Source organism: Nicotiana tabacum, chromosome 22 (assembly GCF_000715075.1).
Source record: "Nicotiana tabacum cultivar K326 chromosome 22, ASM71507v2, whole genome shotgun sequence".
NCBI lineage: Eukaryota > Viridiplantae > Streptophyta > Magnoliopsida > Solanales > Solanaceae > Nicotiana > Nicotiana tabacum.
Window position 1 is genome coordinate 187,933,108 of NC_134101.1, and position 19,908 is coordinate 187,953,015.

A 19,908-nucleotide genomic window follows, 5' to 3' on the forward strand; every position below is an offset into this window, starting at 1 on the left:
GAATTAAATTCACATGTTAGAAGACATGTTGAAGATATAATTAAGTAAATAAATGTCCCTCTAACAACTAAAACTTTTAAATGAGATGATCAAACACTTAAACATAAACCATTGTACTGTAGTATGATGTTTTGAATCTGAATGCACTCTTTACCAACGTACATCTTAGGAGCCATGAAAGTGAGATAAGCCCCTAGAAGAAAACGTGACATGCTTAAACTCTAATAGTAGAAACTAAAATTGAAAACTTGATCGGCCTAGCCATGTTAAAGGTTGCATTTATGTAAAGAACCAATAGTTCCTAACATAAGACATAAGATAATAATTAATAAACACTACATAATAGCTTATATTTTGCATTTTGGCAGATGGATTCATTTTTGCTGCTGTGTTCAGAAGAACATTTACGTTGAGAAGATAACACTAAATCTATGTTACATAAGAAACATTTTCAGACTTGTTAGACGCATTTACAAACAATTTTAAGGGGATTTTAAGACCAAAGATCGGACATATAACTGAAAACCATGGGATCAGATATTTCTCAACTGCAACTCCACCTTGAGACACCACTGAAGGTTCATTACTGAAAAGTAGCTTCATCCAGTCACCAGTTCCACAAGGATGTAACGTGTACCATGGCCGATTCAGGTAGGGGTGCTCCTACAGATAATTCAGCATTTGAATTTAAGGTGGATCTAAACATGGTGCACATTCATTAACACACATTTTTATGACAAACTTCACGCTAATTGGTAAAAGGAGATACAATGAGAAAAGCAAACTGCACTACCAGGAAGACAAACAAAGCCTAAGATATACCTTAGCTTTAATTGTAGTTACTCCTCTTTTACTTTTTACTGGCGAAGAAGGGTTAGGGAAGAAACAAAGCAAAAAGAAGCAGAGACACTAATTGAGAAGCATGAAGATATGTCAAGGATCATCCAAGCAGATTTGACATCTACTAGAAAGGACTGGGGATATAATTTGAAGAGAATTTTGCCAGAACCTTGACATTCAGATAGTCTCAACCAGAAAATAAGGATTCCACTGAGAATACTTGAGAATTAGAAATTGGCAGCAGCTATGATTGTTGGCTGCAACTAAATGCCACCAAACATTCTTAAATACTACTAATAGCATACATATTATCGACCAGGGATTAGTAAATCATAGATATATGTTGCAGTTCTTCCCAGTTAGTTAAAATGCAGCAATCTGTTTCAATATTCCTCCGCTTCATGAGGAAAGACCCTGATATTTGAGGTCATGCATGATGGCAAGAGGCTAAAATGCATTGGCAAGTGAGATGGATATTGTTACTAGTCTGGTAATTAACATAGATGGATTATGTGGCGAGATACAACGGTGTGAGGCGTTGATAGGTAAGTGAGTTGAGAAAGAGGAAATATATCAGAATTGTTCCACAAAAGCTGGCTTGGTTGAGATAATTTTTTTTTTTTTTTCATAGAAGGTGAAGCCATGCAAACATACCAAGTGCTAATAGAAATCACAAGCCAAGAGAATGTATTCAGTTTTCAGAATATATAAAAAGCACAAAAAAATGAAGAAGCAATATACCTCCTGAGTTATAAAGGTCCATTTAGATATTGCTAATTCTTGTGTAGTATAGGCAGGAAACTCTTTTTCCAGGTCTTCTATTGCCAAGGGTTCTCCATCTATGGATGTAGCACAATCAGAACAATGTTTATGCTGGCATATAAGTTATCATACATTAGGCGAGAAAGAATAGCAGATCAGAAACCAAATCCAAACTAGCTTGCTGTTTGATTGAAGTGATTAATGAAACAAATAAACTGATGACAATGGATTACGACGTATACAACAAACAAGTAGTAGAGGCAGAATTTAAAACTACGCAGAGCATTGGATAGACCCGAGACTAGTATTCGTCATCATCTTTTCCACACGTATCAAGCTCATCATGATTTGTCTAACCAAAATTTTCCGCTTTACTTCAGAATTAAAATTTTATAAACTAGTGCCTCGGTGGCACAGTTATGAAGCTGCTATTGTTTTTAATTACTAGTGTTGCTGTAGCAATCAAGTCCTAAAGCATGGTTATAATATCACAAGACAGATGCTCCTACAAACTGTGTTGCAAGAATTCTCCAAAATACCGTCGTACCCGTGCAGATACTCCAAAAATAGCAAGAGAACTAATTTATTCAGTTTCTTTCCGGCATAAAATGGATACGGACAAACATACCACTGCAGTATGCACGGAAATATAGCACGGGAACCCTGAAAGAGGAACTGTAGACGACATGGAAGTCATAGTGATGTCTTTCTTGGCTGTGCTTTTGAACCTTAAAGGAGAAACATCACGTCAATTGTTAAACCATTTATTTTTCAACAAAAGATAGGAGGAAAACTGAAACAGTAAATTGCTATTTACTGTATCACAACTAAAGTATGTGGCATTGAAGATGGAGCATGGATATGTGTAAATGTTGACAACTACATATTGCACATGAAACTTTAAAAAGCAAGGAATCTATAACTGCATCAGACACAAAGTCACTGATGCATGCCCCCACCCTTCCAAAAGTAAGACTGAAGGCAACAGCTACATACTTAGCAAGTGAAATTTTAGTTCTAAAAAGAGGAGCAACTATTGACAAGACCACCAACATCTACCAAATTAGCACCCGTATCAAATTGAAAGTTTTTTTTTTTTTTTTGATAAGGCCAATTGAAAGCTTTATAAAGATGCTAAGGATAAGAATACATGAATTCATGAATCTTAGTTGCCTGATTCCAAGAAATTAACGCGTGAACTAAGAGATTGGACAATTAGTTGTGTTCTACTGAAGACTCAAATGTTAATCCCAAAGGAAGCACAAAACTCTGGAAGTTGAGTTTGCTATAATTCAGCAGTTCAAACAAGAAAAAGTCCCTGTTAAAATCTCCAACACGTGAGAAAAAGATAAATATTTTGAAACTCGAGCACTCCATAAAATAATTTTTTTTTCCAAGTAAACGGAATTAATTCAAGAAATAAAATGTGCAACATACCAATATAGCAGTATCCGTATATACATCTTCATTAGCGCAACTCAAATCTTCTATTCCAGCAAGACCACAATGATTTCGATCTTCCTATAAGAAAGACAAACAAATCAGCAAAGTCTTACAGGTACATAACATTTTATGCTAAATTTTCTCAATAATATAGCTCCACTGAAGTTCCAAGGACAGACCTCAGTGGATCCTGGAAGAACCATATTCTCCAATGATAAATATCCTTCTACCTGCCCAATTGCAGAATACGAGTAGTATTAATATATATATATATAACACGCCGAAAGCATATATAAAGCAATTGCACAAAGACAAACCTTGCTAGCAGCAAACAGTGGTCCCTTTGGACAGTTGATCCATGACCAGTGAGGAAACCCTAGATCTAAATTGTTCCATTGCTCAGCAAAATTAGAAGCAGCAACGTAAAAATCAGTAGATGTAATGGTGCCATCCCAAGTGGAGATGTTAATTATGGCCTTATCTGATGACATTTCTGCCCAAATGGACAAAAATACATATAATTAAAGACTCGGGCAGCAGTAAAAAAAGATATAATGAAGCATAAAAAAAACAATTTGTTATAAAATAAAAGCGATTTAGTAAAACATAAACAAGAAATATAAGCAATTTAGTAAAACATGAACAAGAAATGGAGATAGAAAGAAGGAAGAGATTTTCTTCTTCAATTGTGTGTATTTTCCTATCTATTACAAGATCTTTATATAGGCATAAAAAGTGAAGAAAATATGCCATTGAACATACAAAATATGTCATTGAATATGTCATTAAGCATTTGAGATGAAGATCATGGAAGAAGAGTAAACATCCACCACAATGTGATATTTATCATAACATTCCCCCTTGGATGTCCAAAGATAATGTATCTCGTTAAAACCTTACTAGGAAAAAACCCTACGGGAAAAAAAATCCTAGCGAAGGAAAAAGAGTACACATGTTTAGAAATACGCCTTTTGGTTGCCTCATTAAAAACCTTGCAAGGAAAACCCAGTGGGACAAAACCTTGTAAGGGAAAAAGAGTACAACGTGTATTAACTCCTCCTGATAAAAGCATCAATTCACATCCTTGATCATTCACATCCCAATCTTGTACACTAGTTTCTTGAAGGTTGACGTCGGTAGAGATTTGGTGAACAAATCAGCCATATTATCACTTGAAAGAATCTGTTGCACATTGATATCACCATTCTTTTGAATATCATGTATGGAAAATAGCTTTGGTGAAATGCGATTTGTCCTAACTCCTTTTTATGAATCCTCCCTTTAATTGGGCTATTCATGATGTGTTGTCTTCATACAAAATTGTGGGTAGTTTGTAACACTTCAAATCATTTTTGGCTCGAATAAGATGTATTATAGACCTCAGCCATACACATTCTCGACTTTCTTCATGAATAACAATTATCTCAGCATGATTAGATGAAGTAGCCACGATTGATTGCTTAGTCGATCGCTAAGATATGACAATACCTCCACATATAAATACATAGCATGTTTGAGATCAAGCCTTGTGTGTATCATATAAATACCCCGCATCGGCATAATCAACATGATCGGAATTGCACTCATTGCCATAAAATAAAGCCCACATCGGTAGTCCTTTTTCAGTGAACGCAATATGTGTTTGATTTCATTCCAATGTCTCCTTGTAGGAGCAGACCTATATCTTGCTAAGACATTAACTGAAAAAGTTGTGTCACGCCTTGTAGTGTTAGCAAGTTATATTAGTGCATCAATTGCACTAAGATATGGTACTTCAGGATCAAGAAGTTCTTCATTATTTTCATGAGGTCGGAATGAACCTTTATTTATATCAAGTGATCATACAACCATCGGGGTACTCAATGTATGTACTTTATCCATATAGAACCGCTTTAAAATATTTTCAGTGTATGTTGATTGATGGACAAAAATTTCATCTTTCATATACTCAATTTGTAGACCAAGATGAAATTTTATCTTTCTAAGATCTTTCATTTTAAATTTTTTCTTTAAACAGTATACTGCTTTATGAAGCTCCCCGAGAGTTCTAATGATATTTGAATTGGCACACCTCCTTTTTCACCTACACCCCGCAAAGGGGCGTAAAAGAGAGTTTTTCCAATTAAAGGACAATCGAAACGGGATTTATTATTTAATTCAGAGTCGCCACTTGGGAGATTTATGGTGTCCCAAGTCACCGGTTGAATCCCGAATCGAGGAAAAGATTGACTCTGTTTAACAGTCCGCGAACCAGAAATCCGGATAAGGAATTATGTTAACCCGGGAGAAGGTGTTAGGCATTCCCGAGTTCCGTGGTTCTAGCACGGTCGCTCAACTGTCATATTCGACTTATTTATCTGATTTCAATACATGTTGAACCTATGTGCAAATTTTAACTTTTTACCGCTTTCATTATTATTATTTTTTAACGAGGATTGCAGCGTCGTGGAAACACATCTTGAACCACGTCACATCAATGCACCCATGGTTATTGACACATTTTGACTCCGTGGAGATTTGGATTTGGGTCACATAAATGTGCACCCGAGTTTAAAATAGTAAATTATTAAAGGCGCGCCTAAAGCGACTAGCGTATCATTATTTTGGGTAAGGCCGTGAAATTTTGCTAAACGGCCCATCCCGAAATCTAAGTAATTTTACCAACCCATATAGAGGGCCCCGTAGCTTGTGTACTTTTGTTTGTCGAGGCTCGTCTCATTCACTAGTTTTAAAGGAATTTGCAACGTCGTGGAAATGCATCTCGAACCACGTCACAATCAATGTACCCGTGATTAGCGACACATTTCGACTCCGTTGGGATTTGGATTTGGGTCACATAAATGTGCACCCGGGTTTAAGAAGGTAATGTTGTTTAAAGTACGCGCCTAAAAAGACTAACGCGGGGTTATTTTGGGAAATGGCCGTGAAACTCGCTAAACGGCCTGTCCCGAAATCTATGTATTTTAATATATACAATTATCGAGGGCCCCGCAATCTAGGTGCTTTATTTGGCGAGGCTCATCTCGTTCGTTAATTAAAGGGCAAACCTAAAGTAATCTATAGTGTTCTACTTAGTTCGTTTCTAAAATAAAAGGAGGAGTCCTGGTTAATTATATGGTTTAAGAGCTTTTATAATTGGGTCATGAACACCACCCGTTTAAAATCAGAACCTAAGTACGCCGACGGGCATGGCTATTCACCAACCTGGGCCCAGGTCCAAACGAATGTAGTGTTAAAAACACAGGACCTGGGCCATCTTATTCAAGTGCGGAGGCCCAATCCGCCTAAATATGGGCTATCGATCTCTTTTCGACAAAACACATCACTCTTCCGATTTTAAACGAACTAAACACTTAATGAAACTTACTTAAGTTATTCTACACATATTCAACAATTTTCCACGCAGAAATGTGAAGTGATTATATCTAATTAAGTATATTACTACAGGTTTTATAAGAGCAATAGTTAGAAAGAGGTAATTTAGATGTCTATTCCTAATCCTAAACTCAAGCCATTGATGTTACAATTAGATTGCTGTATTAATTAAATAGTCTATTAGGCCGGAATCTAACGGACATGCATTTGAAATACACTACCTAATAATCAAGCTAAAGCAAACCAAATATTATTGACTACAGCTATACATTCGAAATAGACAAGAGCAGATACATGATATAAAGTTCATTCGAAAGTTCACAAATTAAATCATTACAAGAACTGTCCAGTTATACATCCCGCACGCATTTACATGATATTAGTGAGTGAGATATCCTAATATACAAATCAGTAGAAAGCTAGATCAAACTTAAAGTTTCAAATCTTCATGTATATTCATGCTTATGTTTTCAGCTTACAAATGACCAGGGTTACAGCCGTGTACCTGGAAATGGCAATATAATGAGAAGAGAAAGAGGTCAGCAACAGACTAGTAGCAGTCAATACAACAGCAATACACCAGCAGCAGTGACTCAATCAATGCCCCAGAAAAACCCAGAGAGGTTGTAAACCAACAACAACATCAAACCAAAATCAGGAAAAGAACTTCCAGCAATGCAGCAGCAAGTTAAACCCAAAACTCAGACCAAAACCAATCAACCTCAGACCATGGGATGCAGTTCTTTGAAACAGAATCTAGTTCCGGATTCACACTTAACTAAACAGATACAGAACAAAATCTCAAACTACTCAAAATACTCCAGATTTGAAAGTGAACTGAAGGTTTGCTCAAAGGGTTGATGAAACAGTAACCTAACACTCTAGATTCAGATTCAACACTCTTAGAATTGAATCCTTACAAGCTTTCTGAGCTGTTTCTTTTAACTGACTAAAAAACCTAACCTCAAGATGCTCTCAAATAGTGCTCTCATAAATTGATTAAAGATTCACCAACATGGATTTTCCGGACTCTCCTTTCCAACTGCCTAAAGAAACTGTTTTCAAGTTTTCAACAACTGCCTCCTATTCTTTTTTCTTTCCTTTCTCCTCCCTCCTTAGATTGCCCAAAAGAAAAACCCAGACCAAAAAAGGATCCCTCTCTGTCTAAAGCCCCTCTCATTTATAGCCAAACTTTTTTTAACTTTTTCAGCTCTTAGGAGTATTAAGCTCATTAAGAAAGTATTTCTGCCCATGATATTCCTCCTCCACTACTACATGTTTTGTTCTCTTTTTAATTCACTTGTTCCCCACTACCCTTGTCTTTTTTTTATTTAAGTTCAAATAGGTATGGGCACCTATTTCTTAATCCACTTCCTTTAAACCTTCCCCTACCATTATGTCTTATTCCCCATTAGCACTAAACAAATACATTAGTTTAATGTTAATTAGTACTTACTGGACAGAACACTTAAACTGGCCATTTTTAAACTTTTCAATTCCCAAATTACCCCCATAACCCCTGTGTATTATCCTACCTCAACCCCTTTCAATCTGTACCAAATCCATCAGGTATAACCAATTCAACTTATCTAATTCAATCAGTAATTCAAACTAGAACTCAGGTCAGATCAAATAGCATAAAAATAAAGACCAATGAATCCAAACAAAACCATATTGAACTACGAAGGTCAAATTTCAGACCATGATTGACACCGATACGCGAGAATGACTAACTACATTCTCAATTCTAAATTAAACTTAGACCAAAATGAATGATCACTGTAAACGCACTGAATCGACAAACAAACTGAACTCATATGCAAAAATAATGAACAACATGAAAAAGGTCTGAGGGAGAAGAGACAAAATAACGGACCTAATTTCGGCAAACGAAGAATTGATTGAACTACTCAAACACACATTGAAATATTTAATCTAACCAGAATCAGAAAAAGAAGCAAATATATACTGGATTAACTTAAACTGAAAACCTAAAGAAGCGACTAATTACACAGACAAACAAACACATAGAAAAAAGGAAAAGAAGAAGCTAAGAAGAACTCACTGTTCTTTTCTCGGATCTCACCAATATGCCCTTTCGAACTTGAGTTCCAGTTAGTATTATACGTCTATTTCATCAGAAATAGGCTTATAATACTAACTAGAACCTGTTCGACCCTGACAGCTTCAAAACAGTCTCGATCTGTCGAACCCTAGATCCGGCATTTGACGAGTTTTACTCAGATTCGAGCCAATCTGGTTAGGGATTAGCGACGAGTAGGTCAAGGGGATTATTGGGTGTGATTTTGGGGTTAAGCGGACAAGCTAGGGTTTGGGACGGGGGTCTTCGATCGAAGATTCAAGAAGTTGTAGTATGATTCGAGGTTAATGGAGTATGGAATCGTGTTGAGGGTGGTTAGGAGGTTCAGGGGTGTTATTTTCATGGCCATCGGGGCCGGCGCCACCAGGTTTACGGTGAAGGGATGAGGTGGCGGCTATTAGGGTTCCTCATCTCTGAAAGAGACGAGGCTTGGGAGAGAATGAGATGGGGGGCTTGGTTTGAACCGGGTAACGGGTCGGGCCAGGGAATGGGTAAGGGAGACGGCTTTTGAGCCGTTGGATCACGCAGGACCAACGGCTGTGATTAATTGCCGTTGAAATGACGTCGTTCGAACGTCTGTGAGATTTGGACCGGTCTGGGCATCTGTTTGGGCCTGATTTCTGGTCAAAATATAACGGTCCAGTTCTGATTTGGTCCAATTTTCACTCTTTTCTTTTCTTTTTCATTTTCTTTTAATTCCTTTTCAACTAAAAATCCTAATTAAATTATAAAATCAACAATTAACTAAAAACATTAAGTCTTAATAATAGCTATCACATGAAATTAAACATTAAATAAAGATAAAATCACACAATTCGGACATTAAATGCAAAAATGCAAAGTATATATTTTTGTGATTTTTCCATTTTGTAAAACAAACTTGATTGTTTAATTAATTCCTAAATTGTAAAATTAAATCCTAAATGCACATGCAACACATATTTTTGTATTTTTCTTAATTAAAGTAGAAATAAACATGCACAGACAAAATACAAATAAATCACAAACAACACAAAACCATTTTATTTTGAATTTTTGGGAGTAGTTCTCATAGGGCAAAAATCACGTGCTCACAGCTGCCCCTCTTTGTCCGAAAACACAAAGAGTTTTCGTGCAAAGATAAAGTGAGCGGATACGAGCGATTTTTGCCCGTTGGAACACTCCGTGTGAAGCATTTTTTGAAAAGATTTAACCGAACCTTTGCTTCAAAGGTTTCCTACATATCCCTGGCTAGAAGGGAATCAGGTTAATGTAGTTCGGGAAGTTTTGGTAGCTGGGACTACCATGTGACTGCAATGTTGTTGCTACTGTTGTTGCATGCTGTTACTACTGCTTTCCGACCTCCTTATTACACCGGGACAAAAGAAAACAAGAAGCTAGACTAAACTGGGGATTACAACATCTTATCTATTTTCAACTTGCTCTTGTAGTCTTCCTTCCGATTTCTGCGATGGGATTCATGCTGGGGGGTATTTTGTTGTAACCTTCTGCATTACTGACCTCTGATTTGATCTTGAAATGTATACCTCTGTTCTGCAGGCGGGCTCCTGACTTTAACAACTTTAAAAGTAATGCCTCCGTTCTACGGGTGGGCTCCCGAATGCAACAACTTTAAAATTTAACAACCTCCGTTCTACGGGCGGGCTCCTGACCTCAATCTTGAAATTTATTCCTCTATTCTACAGGCGGGATCCTAACTCCAACTTGACTTTAGAAAAGATAATACGACCTCCATTCTCCATGCGGGTTCCTGACTTCATCAACTTCAAATATAACAAACTCCGTTCTACAGGCGGGCTCCTGACTTCTTTGACTTAAAATTATAACAACCTCCGTTTTACAGGCGGGCTCCTGACTTCGACAACAACTTGAAATTTAACAACCTCCATTCTACAAGCGGGCTCCTGACTTCTTCAACTTAAAGTATAACAACCTCCGTTCTACAGGCGGGCTCCTGACTTCTTTGACTTAAAATTATAACAACCTCCGTTTTACAGGCGTGCTCCTGACTTCGACAACAACATGAAATTTAACGACCTCCATTCTACTGGCGGGCTCCTGACTTCTTCAACTTAAAATATAACAACCTCCGTTCTACAGGCGGGCTCCCGACTTCAACAACTTAAAAATATAATACCTCTATTTTTCAGGCGGGCTCCTGACTTCAACAACTTCTTAAAAATATAATACCTCCATTCTCCAGGCGGGCTCCTGATTTCGTCTGCAACTTGCAATGATAACAACCTCCATTTTACAGGCGGTCTCCTGACTTCAACAACTTCTTAAAAATATAATACCTCTATTTTTCAGGCGGGCTCCTGACTTCGACAGCTTCTTAAAGATATAACTCCTCTATTTTTCAGGCGGGCTCCTGACTTCAACAGCTTCTTAAAGACATAACACCTCCATTCTCCAGGAGGGCTCCTGACTTCTTCAACTTAAAACATAACAACCTCCGTTCTACAGGCGGGCTCCTGACTCCTTTATCTTAAAATATAACAACCTCCGTTCTACAGGCGGGCTCTTGACTTCAGCTACTTCTAATATAACAACCTCCGTGCTACAGGCGGGCTCCTGACTTCTTTGACTTAAAATTATAACAACCTCCGTTCTACAGGTGGGCTCTTGACTTCTTTGACTTAAAATTATAACAACCTCCGTTTTACAGGCGGGCTCCTGACTTCGACAACAACTTGAAATTTAACGACCTCCATTCTACAGGCGGGCTCCTGACTTCTTCAACTTAAAGTATAACAACCTCTGTTCTACAGGCGGGCTCCTGACTTCTTTGACTTAAAATTATAACAACCTCCGTTTTACAGGCAGGCTCCTGACTTCGACAGCAACTTGAAATTTAATGACCTCCATTCTATAGGCGGGCTCCTGACTTCTTCAACTTAAAATATAACAACCTCCGTTCTACAGGCGGGCTCCTGACTTCAACAACTTTAAAATATAATACCTCTATTTTTCAGGCGGGCTCTTGACTTCAACAACTTCTTAAAAATATAATACCTCCGTTCTTCAGGCGGTCTCCTGACTCTACTACTTCTTAAAAATGCGTTTTATTGTTGTTGCTCCTTCCTGCCTTCTGAACCATTTTCCTTCTAACTTGAAATTATCTTTTTTAGAAATGTTTCCCACTAAACTGGTGTTTTATTCCTCTGAAAGCTGCTGGGGATAACACCGGTGTTTTATTCAAAAATATGTTATTTTCCTTCTTCAAAGACTACTTCCTTTAAAGTTGGCGCTTTCCTTCCACTGGAACTACTTCCCTCAAACTGGTGTTTTCACTTCTCTGAAACCTGCCGGGGATAACACTGTTGGGGAATTATATTCCTTCTTTAAGACTAGTTACTTTTCTCCTTTTAACAATGGTGGGGATGACACTGATTCAAAGACAACTACCCTTAAAACTCGGGTTATCTTGCTTCTTCCAAGATTGCTTTCTTTAAAACTTGTATTGCCTTCTCCCGTATACTGCTGGGGATTCCACTTCCTTTAAAACTTGTGTTATCTTCCATCTTCCCCAAGTGGGTATTTGATTTCAAGAAAATTTTCGCAATGAGAGAAAATTTTCTGCCCCAGTTTGATAATCTTCTTTGTGGCTATGTCTTCCCGCTGTCAATAACATTTCCTTTCCCTGCTTCAAATCAAAGAAAAATTTGTTAGTTTAAAACGTGGTGAGTGGTCGTGCCACTCCTGCTGGGGATGGTTTTTCCCTTTTTCCTTTCCCTGTTTTGCGTTTTATTACAAAACTTGCTAGGGATGATATTATTTGCTGGGGATGATATTCCTGCTGGGGATGGTTTTTCTTTTCTCTTCGTTCCCCGCTCTGTGTTGTCCGACCGTCGCGGAACTTGGCCGATAATTTGTCGGAGTTATTCCTGCACCTCGCAAATCTACTGGGGATCCTCTTGGAATTTGATCCATAACTTTTTAACTGTTGTTTTTTCTATTTTTCTCCAACTTCCCCTGGAAATTCGGTCCTCTTGGAATCTAGACCCATTCATCATTTGGTCTTGCGACAAACTTCTTTTCGCTTTATCGCCTTATCTTTGGCCCATCCTATCCACATTGTGTTTTTGCACCATCTTGGCAACTGGTAATAAGCTCTGAAAATCCTTTTCAAAAACAAACTGCTGGGGAGATAAAGTCTTTAGACCAAGAAATTAAAAAGTGATGATTTCAAAAGATAGAAAAAGAAGAAATCTTTCTGAACAAATTCTGGGGAAAAGGAAAGAAAAGAACTTATCTGAATGATATAACCGATCCCAACGATCATGTCGTGCATTCCGGATTAATCAACCCAGTCTACTTGTATCAATCAATCTTTCGGACGACCTCATCTTGCTGGGGATAAACAGGCACTCAACTCTTTGCCAAATGCGGATCCTTTCCGCCAATCTTGTCTTATCGCCTCATAGTGCCCTTCGAGGGGTTTTCACTAATAAGACTCTCTCATTTCTCTCAACTCCCGTCGCCTTATGGTGCCTGTGAAGGTTTTCACCGATAAGACTCTCTCGTTTTATTTCTCTCAACTTACGTCGCCTTATGGTGCCTGTGGAGGTTTTCACCGATAAGACTCTCTCATTTTATTTCTCTCGACTTCCGTCGCCTTATGGTGCCTGTGGAGGTTTTCACCGGTAAGTCTCTCTCTTATTTTATTTTATTTTTCAGCTGGGGATTGGAGTGTTACCGATATGACTCTCTCTGCCGGGGGTTCTTTCGGCTATCAATTCATTTCCAGCTTATGATCCTCTTCCTTGCTGGGGATTAGAGTGTTATTCCCGAATTCCGTTTGCATGACTTGGCACTTCTCGGATACTGATCGAGAGGTCTTGTTTGGACATCAATATGGGCTTTTGTGTATGGCTAAAAGAAAAAGGATAAAAGGTTCAAAATAATTTTGATGGGTAAAACAGTACAACTCTTGGAATCAAACTTCTTTTACAACTTCTGCCCCAGTTTCTTGCTTGGGGATTTTTTTTTTTTTTACACTATGACCGAGCCATGAGGCGCCTACGTATCCTTTTTGAGGAATCAAGTCAAACGTAGTTCCCAATTCCTTTGTTTTTCTTGTGACTTTTCTTCTGTCTTTATTATCATTATTCTCTCTTCTCTTTTCTTTCATTTTCATTACTGATTCCAAAAGAGGGATATGAAAGAATAAATAAGTCTCAAAGGGGGAAGCAAAGGTTAAAGTGTTGGATAGAAGAAAGAATTGCCTCCGTCATTTCATTCTCCGATAAATGCAAAGTACAAACAAACAATAATTACAATCAAAAGAAATCATACATAATATCTCTTATCTTCGTCCGAATTGATAGCCATGTCGACGCATTTCCCTTCGATATCTGTTAAACATAAGGCGCCATTGGACAACACTCTGGTTACAATGAATGACCCTTGCCAATTCGGGGCGAACTTGCCTTTTTTTTCGGCCTAATGTGGGAGGATGCGTTTCAACGCTTGCTGACCCACTTCAAACTTCCGGGGACACACCTTTTTGTTGTATGCTCTTGCCATCCTCTTCTGATACAACTGGCCATGACATACTGCTGCCAATTTCTTTTCATCAATCAGGCTCAACTACTCCAATCGGGCTTTGACCCATTCATCATCATCAATCCCAGCCTCAGCGACAATCCGAAGGGATGGAATTTCAACTTCTGCCGGTATCACTGCTTCAGCTCCGTATACCAACAAATAAGGAGTTGCACCTACTGAAGTACGAACAGTAGTGCGATAACCCAACAGTGCAAATGGTAATTTTTCATGCCATTGCCTCGAACCTTCTACCATCTTCCGAAGTATATTCTTTATGTTTTTGTTGGCTGCCTCAACTTCTCCATTCGCCTTGGGACGATATGGGGCGGAATTGCGGTGTGTAATCTTAAACTGCTGACATACCTCTTTCATCAAATTGATGTTAAGATTAGCACCATTATCTGTGATGATCACCTTCGGGATTCCAAATCTACAGATGATATGGGCGTGAACAAAATCTACCACTGCCTTCTTGGTTACCGACTTGAAAGTTTTAGCTTCAACCCACTTAGTAAAATAATCGATGGTCACCAGAATGAACCTATGCCCGTTGGATGCTGCTGGCTCAATTGGTCCAATGATATCCATGCCCCAGGCGACAAATGGCCATGGTGCTGACATTGTATGCAATTCTGTCAGCGGAGAATGAATCAGATCTCCATGTATCTGACACTGATGGCATTTCCGCACGAAACTGATACAGTCACGCTCCATAGTGAGCCAATAGTACCCTACTCGAAGAATCTTCTTCGCCAATACATATCCGCTCATATGTGGCCCACAAACTCCATCATGTAGCTCTGTCATAACTGTCGTGGATTGAATAGCATCTATACATCTCAGTAATCCCAAATCTGGTGTTCTTTTGTACAACACTCCTCCACTGAGGAAAAATCCATTTGCCAATCGCCGAATGGCTCTCTTTTGATCTCCGGTGGCCTGCTCAGGGTATATCCCCATCCTGAGGTAGTCCTTGACATCATAAAATCATGGCTCGCCATCCATTTCTTCCTCTATCATATTGCAATAAGCATGCTGATCACGAACCTGGATATGCAATGGGTCAACATGAATTTTATCTGGGTGGTGCAACATTGATGCTAAGGTGGCCAAAGCATCGGCAACCTCATTATGAACTCTTGGGATGTGTCTGAACTCCATTGATCGAAATTGCTTGCTCAAATCATGCAAACATTGTCGATATGGTATGAGCTTCAAATCCCGTGTTTCCCATTCACCCTAAATCTGATGCATCAGGAGGTCCGAGTCTCCCAACACCAAAACGTCCTGGACATCCATGTCTGCAGCTAGCCGTAGACCCAAAATGCATGCCTCATACTCAACCATGTTGTTGGTACAATAGAACCGCAGCTGAGCTGTAACAGGATAGTGATGTCCTGTTTCAGAAATAAGTACCGCTTCTATTCCAACTCCCTTCGCATTTGCGGCTCCATCGAAAAAAAGCTTCCATCCTGGTTCCTTGGTTATTTCCAACTCATCTATATGCATCACTTCTTCATCAGGAAAATACATCCTCAAGGGCTCGTATTCTTCATCAACAGGATTCTCAGCCAAGTGATCAGCCAATGCTTGGGCCTTTATGGCCGTCCTCGTCACATAGACGATGTCGAATTCTGTGAGTAATATTTGCCATTTTGCCAATCTCCCTGTGGGCATAGGCTTCTAGAAAATATACTTCAGTGGATCCAAGCGTGAAATGAGATAAGTAGTATATGATGACAGATAATGCTTTAATTTTTGGGCCACCCAAGTTAGGGCGCAGCATGTCTTCTCGAGTTGAGTGTACTTAACCTCATAGCCTGTAAACTTCTTGCTGAAATAATAGACGGCTTGCTCCTTCCTTCCTGTAATGTCGTGTTACCCCAGTACGCAGCCAAACGAATTCTTCAGGACCGTTAGATAAAGAATTAATGGTCTTCCCGGCTCAGGTGGAACCAACACAGGTGGATTTGACAAATATCCTTTGATTTGGTCAAATGCTTCCTGACATTCTGCCGTCCATTCTACCGCAACATCTTTCTTCAGTAGCCAAAAAATGGGTTCACAAGTTGCTGTGAGTTGAGCAATAAACCTGCTGATATAATTCAACCTTCCCAACAGACTCATTACTTCTGTTTTGTTCTTCGGCGGTGGCAAATCTTGGATGGATTTGATCTTTAACGGGTCCAGCTCAATGCCCCGCTGACTGACGATGAATCCCAACAGCTTTCCAGATGGAACACCAAATGCACATTTGGCCGGGTTGAGCTTAATATCGTACCTTCGAAGTCTTTGGAAAAACTTCCTTAGGTCTGCTACGTGGTCCTCCTGATGCTTGGATTTTATGATCACATCGTCCACGTATACCTCAATCTCTTTTTATATCATGTCATGAAACACAGTAGTCATTTTTCTCATGTACGTTGCCCCAACATTCTTCAAACTAAATGGAATTACCCGGTAGCAATAAGTCCCCCACGGCGTAATAAAGGCCGTCTTTTCCGCATCTTCTTCATCCATCATATTCTGATGATACCCAGCATAGCAATCCACAAAAGACCCGATCTCACGTCCGGCACAATTATCGATCAAGATATGGATGTTGGGTAATGGAAAGTTGTCCTTGGGGCTTGCCCTGTTCAAATTGCGGTAATCGACACACACTCTAATCATCCCATCTTTCTTCGGCACTGGCACCACATTAGCCAACCAATCAGGATATCGAGTGACCCGAATAACCTTTGTTTGCAGCTGCTTGGTTACTTCCTCTTTAATCTTCACACTCATGTCTGTTTTGAACTTCCTCAATTTCTGCTTGATGGGAGGGCATGCCGGGTTAATGGGCAATTTGTGAACCACTAAATCCGTGCTTAACCCCAGCATGTCATCATACGACCATGCAATAACGTCTTTGAACTCAATAAGTGCTTTGATTAGTTCTTTCCTGATATTCGGTACAAAGTGGATGCTTATTTTAGTTTCCCTGATATCATCTGCATCCCCTAAATTGATGGCTTCTGTGTCATTAAAGTTGGGTTTGGATTTCTCCTCAAACTAGCTTAACTCTCTGTTTATCTCTTCGAAGGCTTCATCCTCATCGTATTCTGATTCATCATCATAATCGACCTCTTGTACAATTAGTTTGGAATCAGATTGATTTCTTAGACTGGGTTGATGATACGTTGTGCATGCCATGTCATTAGAACCAATATAAAGAGAACTGTTCAGAAAGAGAAAAGAAGAAAACAAAGTTAAAACAAAATAAGAAGAACAAAAGCTTTCACTTTATTAAAATACGGGATAACAGAGTTTCACACTTTGCCGAATACAAAACAAAACTGGATTACAACCCTGGAATAATTTAAAAAGACAAGAAAGAAAAATCAGAGCCCACTACCAAGACTCCCTCCGGGTAGGAAGGGGAGTAGCCGTCCAATTGTTGATATTTGCCCTAGGCCCCACAAATTGTACATCTAACTTACTGGACCCTTCTCTAGCTTCTACCATGTTGACATCGACGAACAGCCTTTCAAAGCCCTCATTCAAATCTCCATCTGGCCCAACCAGTGGTCCGAGAACTTTCGAGACCGACAACTTTCTGATACTTGCTCTGACAAATGATCTGGATAGGCGCGGAACTGGCTTGGGAAGAACCCAAACTCTTTTCTTCAATTTGCGGGCCTGTCTCACATCCGCTGCTGTAGGCTTGAACCCCAACCCAAAGGTATCCAGATTTTGGGGCAAAGAAACCGGCTGAACAATACCCTGAAGATCAGCCCCTAAACCTTTGCCTGGCACAAACCCGTTCTTCAACATCTCCGAGGCTACCATGACAGTTGCAGCTGCTATTTTGGGAAGTGGGATGCTTTCACCTTCGGGAACTTTGTCCACTAAAACCGTATCAAAAACCTGGTAAACCCACGGTCCCTTATCATCATCAGTCTCTATGAAGGGTACGATGGCATCACTTACGGCGCTTGCATTGTCTTCCCCATGTACTACGATCTCTTGCCTATCCCACTCGAATTTGACCATCTGATGTAGTGTAGAAGGCACTGCTTTGGTGGCGTGGATCCAGGGTCGCCCCAACAGAAGATTATATGACACTGCCACGTCTAACACTTGAAACTTCATAGTGAACTCGACTCGACCAATTGTTAATTCAAGTATGATGTTACCCACTGTGTCTGTACCACCACCATCAAACCCTCGAACATAGATGTTGTTCTTGTGAATCCTGTCACCATCGACCTTCAGTTTGGTCAATGTGGCCAAAGGAAAGATATTGGATCTGGACCCATTATCAATCAGTACGCGAGTGACTACCGAGTCTTCACACTTCACAGTCAAATAAAGGGCTCTATTATGTTCTATACCCTCCACGGGCAACTCATCATCTGAAAAAGTGACCCTGTTGACCTCGAAAATCTTGTCTGCTATTTTCTCCAGATGGTTCACAGAGATCTTATCCGGAATATGGGCTTCATTCAGAATTTTCATCAATACCTGGAGATGCTCATCTGAATGGATCAACAACGACAACAATGAGATCTGTGCCGGGGTCTTCCTCAACTGCTCCACAATGGAGTAATCTTGTGCCTTCATTTTCTTTAAAAATTCTTCCGCCTCTTCCTCGGTAACTGAATTCTTTATCGCTACGAGATTGGCCCTTCTTAACTCTGCGGGAGCAAAACACCTTCCCGAACGAGTTAACCCCTGTGCCTCACATATTTCCTCCACAACTTCCTTCCCCTTATGCATTACCATTACTTGACTGTAGCTCCATGGCACAGCTTTCTCGCTGATTATCGGCAACTGCATTACTGGCCTGATAACAACTGGTCCTGTGCATTCCCCCTTCACGGCTACTGGCTTGCTTGATATACCTTGCACCGTTACTTTGACCGGCTCTGGATTCTTGGCAACATCAGACGAACTCTTCCCCATTGACACCATTGGCTTGTCTTCTACCCTTTTCGACTGTACTACCGCTTTTCCACTGATAAACTTTTCTTTCGGACTGGCACGGATCATCATTACCGTTTGTGAGGGCTTCTTGAGCTTCCCTCTTTCATGCACTAGTTCGATCATGTGGGCTTCATGGTGTGCCGACAACGGGTTCTGATTGATGTTAGGTGACTCTGGCTCCTGGACCTCGATCCTATTTCTGTCAATAAGATCTTGTACGGTAGTCTTCAACTTCCAACACTTCTCAGTATCATGCCCGGGAGCCCCCGAACAATATTCACAGCTTACCGAGTGGTCCAGATTTTGGGAAGGGGATTTGGCAATTTGGGCTCTACAGTACTCAATAGGCCTAACTGACTCAATTTGTGGAACAGAGTAGTATAAGTTTCTCCCAGCGAAGTGAATGTTCTCTGCCTCTACACCCTTTCATTCCTGAAGGTCTGATTCCCACGGAAGACTGGTCCCGAAGGATTCCTGTAGGCCCTTGGTGGTGGATATATGTTTTGTGGAGGTGGATATATGTTTTGTAAGGGTGAATATGTATTTTGTGGAGGTAGATATGTAGGTTGATATGTATTCTGAGGAGCCAACGCACGCAATTACGGGCGAGCCGGAGGCTGGGTGTAAGTTTGGGCGTGATGGACAGAGAAGTGTGGCTCTTGTGGTGGGTAGTAGGGCTGTGGAGGGCCGTATGGAATGTGTGGGTAATTTGAGTGATGGGGTCTAGGTTGGTAGTGAGGGGGGGACCTCTGGATCTGGACCAAGTACCTGCCTCGACTGTTGCGACATCTTCCCTTTTCTTCTTTCCGAGCGCACCTCCCGTGCCGCTCTGGATGGCCTGAGTGGTTGCTTTAATCGATGAATAGCTC

General features: G+C 40.0%; 1 protein-coding gene across 2 annotated transcripts; it reads right to left on the reverse strand.

Annotated features, from left to right (window-relative positions):
- Positions 1–345: 345 nt before the first annotated feature.
- On the reverse strand, positions 346–3,602 carry LOC107824952 (ubiquitin-like-conjugating enzyme ATG10). 2 transcript variants are annotated; one of them, XM_016651773.2, is made up of 6 exons: positions 3,363–3,578; positions 3,225–3,275; positions 3,040–3,123; positions 2,231–2,330; positions 1,582–1,679; positions 346–663 (listed from the first exon to the last, which is right to left on the reverse strand). In XM_016651773.2, the coding sequence occupies exons 1-6, from the start codon at positions 3,534–3,536 to the stop codon at positions 430–432; spliced, it is 741 nt and encodes a 246-aa protein (XP_016507259.1). In that variant the 5' UTR covers positions 3,537–3,578; the 3' UTR covers positions 346–429. The 2 variants fall into 2 exon arrangements, with proteins under 2 accessions (XP_016507259.1, XP_016507260.1); XM_016651774.2 differs by lacking the exon at positions 2,231–2,330 and having other exon boundaries at positions 1,582–1,713; positions 3,363–3,602.
- Between the last annotated feature and the right edge of the window lie 16,306 nt (positions 3,603–19,908).